This window comes from Vigna radiata, chromosome 2 (genome assembly GCF_000741045.1).
Source record: "Vigna radiata var. radiata cultivar VC1973A chromosome 2, Vradiata_ver6, whole genome shotgun sequence".
NCBI lineage: Eukaryota > Viridiplantae > Streptophyta > Magnoliopsida > Fabales > Fabaceae > Vigna > Vigna radiata.
In genome coordinates, this window is record NC_028352.1 from 1,735,818 (window position 1) to 1,746,049 (window position 10,232).

At 29.5% G+C, this 10,232-nt stretch overlaps 1 protein-coding gene across 1 annotated transcript; it reads right to left on the minus strand.

Moving 5' to 3' along the window:
• Nucleotides 1–6,258: 6,258 nt before the first annotated feature.
• Nucleotides 6,259–8,916, minus strand: LOC106778186 (glucan endo-1,3-beta-glucosidase). Its single transcript, XM_014666125.2, has 2 exons — nt 8,829–8,916; nt 6,259–7,259 (listed from the first exon to the last, which is right to left on the minus strand). Exons 1-2 carry the CDS (start codon nt 8,914–8,916, stop codon nt 6,322–6,324), a joined length of 1,026 nt encoding a protein of 341 aa, XP_014521611.1. The 3' UTR covers nt 6,259–6,321.
• Nucleotides 8,917–10,232: the final 1,316 nt, after the last annotated feature.

The window sequence follows — 10,232 nt, forward strand, 5'->3', positions numbered from 1 at the left end:
AGTTCCTATTAAAAGTTTTTATTATATTGAGTGGATAAAATATATTTTTTATTTATATCTAAGTATCTACGGATTAATTTTTTATTTATTATCTTTTATTTTCTTATATCTCACCCTGACGAAAGAGACGAGTTAGAAATAAGGAAACAGAAGTAGTAATCCAGTCATTTTGTTGAAAACAAACAAAAATCAAATAAGAAGTTCTTAAATAGAAATAAAAAATATTTTAACTAACTAATGAAATGAATTTTAACATTAAATCAATTGAAAATACTTAAATTTATAAAATATTTAAAACTTAATTAAGCTTTCATTTAAGCATATAATAATTATGTTTTTTTTTTACAAGAACAAATAATACATATCTTTTGTCATATATTGTGATTAGTCGTAGAAGAATTTAAATTAATACGTGCATTTATTTGAAACATTTTTTTTAGAACATTTTCTAATTTTCTTCAATAATCAACTATGACAATATTTCTACTAAGTTCAAGTACTTTTAATTAATGAAACATAGTGATATTTTGCTTTTACTTTTAGTTTTCACCCTTTTCTTTAATCTGGTTTATTCAACTTTTATTTGCTTTAGTATGTTATCGTATTTTGATTCCTTTAAATTTTTTAGTATGTAGATTATAAACTATTTGCTTTCAGTCTCTTTCAAGTGTTTTTCATCAAAGAGAATTCAAAGATGAGAAAAAAATATCATAATATATTTATAAGAGCTAAAATAACTCAACAAAGAAAAAAATTACAAAAATACAAGTAAAAAAAAATTATAGAAGATTAAAATAATTATATATTTTAAGGCTAAAAACTCGTTCAAATACTTCAGTTATTTCAGTGATAAAATTCTACTGTCCAAGCTAACACCATCTGATGTAGAAAGTAGCAAAAGATGAGAAATAGCTAACATTTATTAGATTTATTGCAACATTTGTTATTGAAATGTTATCAAACAACCATAAGTTCGAAATATTTAGTGTGAAGAGTATTAATGATAAGCAAATTTAACAGGTGGAAATTTTCTTTTATAAATTGATTAAGTAAAACTGAGTTAGATTTAAATTCATTTTTATAGAATGGAAAACAAGTAATTTTCTAAACAAGCAATTACCAATTACCACCCTTGTTTATGCTAGTATAGCCAAAAGCCCATAAATGGTATTAGCGTGCATATATGTTATTTTTTAAATTATAAAAATAATAATAAAATTATTATTATTAAATTAGAAAAATAAATTTAAATAATTTTTCATTTTACCTAATTTTTATTTTTTCTTTAGAAATTTGTTATTATAAGTATGCATTTTAATTTAAAAAATAGTTAAATTATATATGTATAGGCTTAATATTATTATTGGTGTCAATCTTGAGTGTGAATGTTTGAAATGGTCATATTTTTCAATATAGTCCTAAATATTGTAATTTATTTTCAATTTAATTCTTTTTGCAAATCATTAACTGCCAAATGTCCAGATGTGCAATCAATGACACATCACTCTTGACATGTCATCATCCTCTCCTATCTCCAGAAACCCTAATTTCCCCTATACAAAAATCACACCACCTAATCATCGTTGCCGGCCAGCTACCATCTTCGCATCTCCATCATCAAATATTTCGAAACCACCACCATGATTGTCTTCCCCTTCTTCCACCACGAATCGTCGTCAACATCTTGTCACGACAACCATGATTGCCACAACGAGATAGCGAGTTATGCACAAGCTCATCTTCTCCGTCAAGTCTTCAACATGCAAAGGAAAATACAAAGAACAAAAAAGTCAATTGGAGCAGAATTATTGTTGCAAAAGCGCCATTCTCCATCAATCTTCATCTTCTCCATCCATCGTGAAGTTGCTATTCAAACCTACAAGTAGAAAGAAACAAAAAAAAAATCACAAACAAGAAACCACGGGCCAGATTCTCATCACGATGCTCCTACATTTCAAAACTCATACAGTTTTCCTCTCGCAGTAGGTGTAAGGAAGTCTTTCCCCCCTTGCATTCGGAAACCCTAATTCTTTTGGATGGGGAAGGGATTGCTACGTGGTAGTCTCTCATTGGTTGCGTCATGTTGTAGTCAAGGTAGGTCAGTAGTTAAATGACACGTCATTCACTGATTCCACAACTGAACATTTGACCGTTAACGATCTTTCTAAAAAGGACTAAATTAAACACAAATTACTATCTTTAGGACTACGTTAAACTTCAAAATTAATTGGGACCATTTCGAATAAAATTGACAAAAATTAGAACAAACGGTAAAATTAAGCATATATATATATATATATATATTCTTTTTTCCACTCATAATACATTGATTTCATATTTTTAAATATATTAACAATATTTTAAATTTTAGGGATAATTTTAGAAAAAAAGATTATAAATAATTAATTTTACACTAATTAAGAAATTCAATTAATATGATTTAATTTCACTAATTTCTACAAAAAGAATCTAAATTACCCAAATTTGACACCATCAGCAAGAAAAGAGTGCTAGAAAATAGAATAAATTTCTACACTGGTAAAAGAATTCAAATACTACTACTTTCTTTTTTTAAATTTAAATCAGAAATAGTAGTAGTAAGTAATGTATACATTAATACGAGTTCCTCACAGCAGCTCTGATGAACAGTTTTGGCTAAGATGAAATAAATGGCACCAAGTCAAACAAGACAAGGCAAAAAGCCAATAACATTGCCAAAAACTCTGAGGTGCATTGGAAAGGGGAATTATATTTGATGTTCTTGTTGAAAGTTGAACCCCAACGTTATCAAACCCAACCACCCTCATCAAGTTAAGCACAAGTAACACATAATTCGGCAACCCATTTGATTTTACCAAAACTTGAAATAAATATATGGCGCATTGAATTTGCATGGTCGTTGCAGAGAGACAAAGATGGGTCCAAACGAAGGATTGATTCCTCTTCCCTTTGTACCTTCCAATGAGACTGAAATGCCTATTATCTATTTGATGGAAAGTCAAAGTAGAGTAAGATGGCTTGCAAGAAAATATGGCTTTTGTGGGTAAGCACACATTCACCCCACAAAGTAATCTGATTCCTATGCATGGTTAGCAGTGAGAGGACAAGCAAACAGAAAGTTTCACATCAATGGCTCAGCAAATCTCTGTACTTCACTTAATGTTGCAGATTTAGTTACCTTCAAAGGAAGGTGGTCCAAATGATGGCCATTCAGAATTGTGACACTCCTCACTGCAAGTCATGTGCCACCCTCCACCACACCACACCACACAACAACACCTATCATTCAAAACTCCTTCGTAAACAATGTCCAAGCCTGGCGTATTCCACCCAAATCAAAATGGTCATCACATCACCCTTTGTTTGTTTCTTTCTTTCATACAAACTAATAAATGAAAGAGAGTGAAAAGTGGGTGAGTCATCAGTGAAGACAAGGAGTTAAAGGAAAAGGGTCCCCTCATTTCTTTCAATTCTGTAATAATTATATATATATATACACACACACATAAATAAGTGTGTGTACAAAAACCATGGGTTACATGCAGATTTAGATACAGGGACTACAGAAAAACAAAGACTCTTTTATTGTGTTTGTGTGTGAAGTGGGAATTGAAGATAACGTGAAGTCCTTGGAAGCCAAACCTACAAAGGTGTAGATAGTTTATCTTTTTCTGCTTTTTGATGAGATTCATTTTACTGCTTCATTGATTCACATGCTTCATGCATTTCTTGTTTTAATTTCTGGTATCTATCTTCATTTTGGAGAGGGAAACGGTTGTCCAAAATATCATATTATCCTCTCTTTTTTAGAAGTAAAATGAAACCATTTGGAGTAGACCCTTTTGTGCATGTAAACATTGGAACAAGGAAAAGCAAGAGAGAAATCTCACTGTTGCAGTTTCATGTTTTGTTCTTTTTCTGTGATTTGTTCTCTTGTTCTTCCTTTCTTTGTGATTGATCTCTTGAAAAGGCATTCTGGGTGGGTTGGTTTGGTTGGTCTTCCCTGTGGAGTTGAAAAAAGTCCAAGAAAAGATACACGCGTCACAGTAAAGAGGGGACACGTGGCTTCTTTTATATACAAAATTCTGAGTCTGTCATGCATTAGTCTTTGACTACGGATGAGTTGCAGGCAGAGTTAAAGGGTTTGAAGTTACAACATTAATTTACATTTATTACATATGTTGTTGGTCGGTGGTTGCCACCCTGATTCCAAGTAGAATAATGACAATACATATAAATTGAAGTAAATGTTCTGATATGCAGTAGCAGCATGGAAGCAATTGAATTTGGTTTATCGAATGGCACAGCTACAGGTATTCATTTCTCTTGAAATTTTAGTTTATAAACACGGCTTTATCATTGAAATGTAGCACCATTTCTTCAAGATTTGTGATTGGCCAAATACCCTTTTATTCACATGATATTTTTCTTATATTATATTCCTTCTCTTTTTTTAACTCAGAAATCACATTGTTATGTCTGCTGACAAAATGTGTCATCTGAATTAGGAAGCAGAGATGCAGAACTGCATGCCTTGCAGAAAGAGCATGACGAGAAGAGTTTAAAAATTCAAGAGCTGAAGAAACAGATTGAATTGACAAAGTGTTGCTTGGAAAAGAAGAAGAAAGAGATTAGTGAGGAGAAAATGGGAGGTTTCAATAGCCTTAGCAAGAAATATAACAGTCTGAGAGAGGAATACAATGCAATGTTAGCTGGGAAATTAAGGAAATCAAAGTAACTGTCAAATTATTAAGCCTAGCTAAAAATATTGTTAGTTTCATATATATTTGATCAAAACTATGAATATATCTAATTAAACTTATGTTTCTCAATGTTGCTTCTATTTTCTGTTTCAAGAAATTATACTAATACTTTGCTTCTATTAAAGGGAGAAGAAAACAGAAAATAAAAGATAATAAAATATGAGAGAGAATGCTCTATGACATAAAATAAATAGTATATGAGATTTATCTAAATACAACAAAAAAAAACATCAAAATATATTTAAAAAGGTTGAAAAAATTAGGGAATAAAGTTCGCAAAAACAGGGTGGGAATAGCAGAGCTTTCGGCTGGATTTCTTTTTAGCTTTTTAACTTCTACGAAGTTATTATTAATAATAAAAGGTATAACAAAACTTTAAAATAAAACTAAAACAATGTTTAGAATCAGTAAACTACTTCATTGTTCTAAATCAATGTAACAAATTTATATATATATATATATATATATATATATATAAAGCTGAAATTTTTATTATTATATAGTCTTTTATTTCAGTGAACATGTTCACGTCTAATTGTGAGACACCGACACAAATTTCAATAGATTGAATCTAAAAACGTATTTTAATTTCGACTTATAATGTAATGAATTTTGCGTGTTATGTGGAAAATACGAAATGATAATAACAAAAAGGGCATTTAAGTAGTTGAGTTTGAGTCAAATTCTATAGACTTGAAAAAAGTTGCAAAGTTCTAGTTTGGGATAAAAATCTTCAATTTAGATAATAAGATACTGCAAGCAGAAACCAACTTAGTAAGACTTGTTCTTTGTTCCAATCAGTTTTTTTTTTTAAAAAAAATTCTCAATCTCATTTTATAGTCAAAATTTCAAATTCAAGACTAACCTTTTTTTTAAAGTAAACGAGCCCAATATACATCTTAGTTTAATTTCTATGATTGATCATGTCACGCTATTTCTTAAGAAGACTATAGGGTTTTAAATTTTATTTAATGTCACACTCTAAGCTATTAAACTTATGATAAAATGTAATATTCAAAATTGTGATTAATTTTATATTATATTACATTTGTTTTTTTCTTTTCAAAATTATCTATTTGTTGTAAAGCTTATTTAAACGAGTCAAGAACATACACTTTTAATTGTGGTGGAACCGTTGACGAACGCCATCACCATCATTTTGTAGCATTCTCGTTTATTTTCGATAGAATAAGAATATCATGATACAACTTTATACTTATTTAATACATAATATAAGAATAAAATGGTTAAAAAATATAAAATTTTATAATTTTTTAAGAAATAAAAAAAATAAAAAATAGTATTAAATAAACGTAGGTGTGTAAAAAATCATTTTTCTTTCTCCTACGTTGATGGCAAGAAAAGGAAAGTCACAAAAACACAAGGAATTGAAACATCAACATAATTTTGAGACATTTATTGATAGGTTTAGGAACATCATGACATGCACTTATATATATATCTGGTACATCGTCGGTGCATATTTTTATATTAGACAGATTTATTCTGATGATTATTGTGATAAACACCGAGTTTATGATCAGTAACTGATGCTGTTTCAATTGAAATTGACTTGGTACTTGGGTGATTTATCAGGCCTGAAGAGACCAAAATGTCTCTCAGTTTCTGCACCATTCTTCTGGTTTTCATCGAACATGGCAAAGAGATAAGTCTCTATGGGTCCATCAGGCCTCTTTGGGGTGCCACCCTTGGCATGATTAATCAAATTCCTGTAATATGTTCCTGCGTTTTCAACACTGGCTCCAGCATCACCTTCTGATGGCCACCCACTCTCAGACACGACAATCTTAACATTAGGTTGTCCTATTTTCTCAAGAGCTGCGTACAAAGAATCCAACGACGCATCAAACAGGTTCTGGTACCCAACTTCGTTGTTCCCTTGTTTGGTAAACAAGGCGTAATCAAGACCGATGCTTTGCTGGTTGTCAACGTAGGCGAAGTAAGGGTACACGTTTGCAAGAAGTGGGGCGCCGTTTTGGGCTAAAAAGTTCACGATCGGAGTTATGTATGAACTTGCACCGTCGCTGAAAACGCCGTCGTTTGGTGGGTAGGAGTTGCCCAGTAGAGAGGTGTCTATTGCGGTGGAGGCTTTGATTTGGCCTTGCAAATTGGCTGAAGAAATGGCGTTGTGAATGTTTTGAAGTGCCGGAAGAACTGAGCCTGCTAAAGCATCACCGGGATGAACTTCGTTGCCGACTGCAATGTACTTGAATTTGACGTCTCCGGCATAGCCTTTGACGTACTTGTTGATCCAATCTGAGGCACCTCCGGCGTTGGTGACAGATTGAAGTTGGTCATTTGGAACACCGAGTATCACTTCTATGTTTGAACCTCTGAGGGCTTGAAGGGCACCTTCGTCTGGATAATATAAACGGATTTTGCCTATTCCGTTTGATTTGTAGAGATCCACCACTTCCTGCCTCGTTGGTAGATCGTTTCCGTTTGCTCCGTAACACACGCCGATGGATTCTGCCCCTGCACGTTGATGATGTAGCAAATTAAGTAACTATGCATAAGGAGTGCACTTGTTAAAAACTACCATTTGATTTGATTTGCAACTCATAATATAAATCAAAATTTACAAATTTGAAAATATTCTTAGACACACCCAATTTTTTTACATTCATTTAATATCATCCTCTTTTACTTTTTATTTTTTTCTTTCTTGAAAAAATATAAAACTTTACATTTTTATAATCATTTTATCCTTGTACTTTGTGTTAAATGAATATAAAAATGTGTTTCAGTATCACTACTCATTTACATATACAAATTTTTACGAAGTTTTCTTACCTTTTATTTTATTTTTAAATTTAATCTTTTATGATCATTTTATCTTTATAATATATGTCAAATGAATGTTAACATATAATTCTACCATTACTTAATCTAAATATATATATGTATCTCACTTTGCATATTAGAAAAAAAATATATTTATCGATTGTTATATTAAAATAGAAGAGAAAGTTATAATATAAAACATGTTTTTAAATTCATTTGACATATACTATAAAGATAAAATTGTCGTAAATTAATAACTTTTGTAAGTAAAAGAAAATAAAAAATAAAAAAAAATAATGTCAAATGAAAAAATATATGTATCAAAATATCATTTCTTTATGATATAAGGGGTATTTGAAGAAAAAGAAAATGATATTTTAATATAGACAATTTTTTGTATTCATTTTACACTTATTTCTTACTTTTTACTTTTTACTTTTTTCTTTTTTAAAGAAAACATATAAATTTACTTTTTTATGATTATTTTATTCTAATAAAATAAATATAAAAATATATAAATTTAACTCATATAAAACATAACACCTATTAACTCACGTATAAAAAATATCACAAATCTTTGAAAAAATATAATCACAAGAAAAACTCAACAGGAGTCAAACATAAATTTAATTCACATATAAAAAATAACACCATTTTCCAATCTAAAACCTTAGAACTGTAAATTTATAAATTTCTCTTTTTGTCTAATGTTTAACTTTTTCATATTTACTCATGCAACTTAACTCAAATTTAGATTCTTAAAATGAAAGTTCAATTTGAAATGAATATCATTCTTTATTGTTAATAGGTTCTTCTAACTTGGACCGCCTGAGTCAAAATTCTTTGAAAAATTAAACAAACAAATATAAGAGACTCAATACATGAAAAGAGAAGATATGTATATATATGAATGATTGAGAATTAAGAGAGAAGAACTAATAAATCGATTACACTCTCACAAAACTCTAAGCTCTTCAACACTAACTGATGATAGGTATAATATTTTGCTCCATAATCACTGACTATTTATATAGGCAAAGTGGTGAAGAGTCGGCAGAACTTGGATTACTACATGCAAGACTTTTCCTGCTCCCGTCAATCACTCCATAGAAAAACAAAAACGATAATTAATAATGAATGCAATCTAATTTCCTTAAAACACAGGTTTAACTATGCTCAGTCGTCGATGGCTTTGAACATTCTTAAGAAACATACGTAAATATCTCCGAGAATAGGTCCCTTATCATCCGTGAAACAAACGTTGCCACAAATCAACCTCAAACGTCACTCCTTTTTGTTTCTTCTTCTTATCCTCAACCTTTCCTTTGCATTCATTGTACTGTATCATGTTACCAAACAATTGTGTGTATTTGTTGTTGGAATTCCAAGTACATTCTATGTTTTATATCTAACTTAAAACATTATGGGTATATTTTTTCGATGATGATATTTTGACGACATTTTTTTTGATAACTTTTCTTACAACAGGACACGTGTCATCACTTTATTGGTTTATTTGAATTTATGTTTAAAAATATTTAAAACGGACCAAACACAAACTGTAACGTATGCGTTGTCAAAAAATTGTTAAAAAAATGTTGTTAAAAAATTTTTTTCGTTATTTTCTATAGAATCTTAATATGTTAACGATTTTTTTTAACAATCTTTTGACAATAAAACATGTATCAGTGTTTTATTGATCTACTTAAATTTACTTTCAATCGTATCAATTACAAGCCACCCATAAATTGTAAAAATGTTGTTAAAAAATCTTCTCACTTTTATTTCACATATAAGTATACTTTTGAATTTCTATTTATAAACTCATTAATTTAAAGTTTTGAAACAAAAATTATGTTAATTTTCCTGTACTAATGAATAGTATTCTCTTTTAAAAAATCATTTTAGTCAATAATAATAAAAAATGAATAATAATAAGATAATATATTTTTACATTCGTTTAATATAATATAAAAATAAAATAATTACAAAAAATAATTTTTTGTTTTTTTTAAATAAGATAATATTAAATAAATATAAAAAATTAATGTACGTCAAAATATCATTAAAACAACTACACTTGTATGGTGTTTGTTTTGTGGGTGTGCAAATATGTAAAGGAAAAGATATCTTAATTTAATTTTTTGAGAATATTTTGACGTAGTATACATATAATTCAATAAATAAAATGACACGTATACTTGAAATTGTTAAAAAAATATATATTTTCGTATATGTAATCAGCTAAAATAGCACTACCTATCCTGTATTATTATCATCATGTATTGACCCGTAATGTGTCAAAATTGCCGTCTTTTGCTAAGACTTTTATGCATACCACTACATCATTTCTTTCTTGACTGTATCAATCACTTGTGTATTATACAGTATTGTTTCGGTAACATTTGTATAAAATCGATTGTCCTTTCTTACTATGTTGCGATCGTTTAACTCTTTATGTAATCTTTTTCGATTGGAGATTGGCCTGTAGAAAACACTTCGACGCTCAAGTCATACATGTTTCATAAAGAAGTCTACATTTTTATTAAAATTGATCAAGATATTTGTACGTGAACGTCAATTGTATGTTTATAGGACTTGTGACAGCCAACTTCATTGATTAACCATTAGTACAACATATTTTAGGTAATAAAACTTAATAAT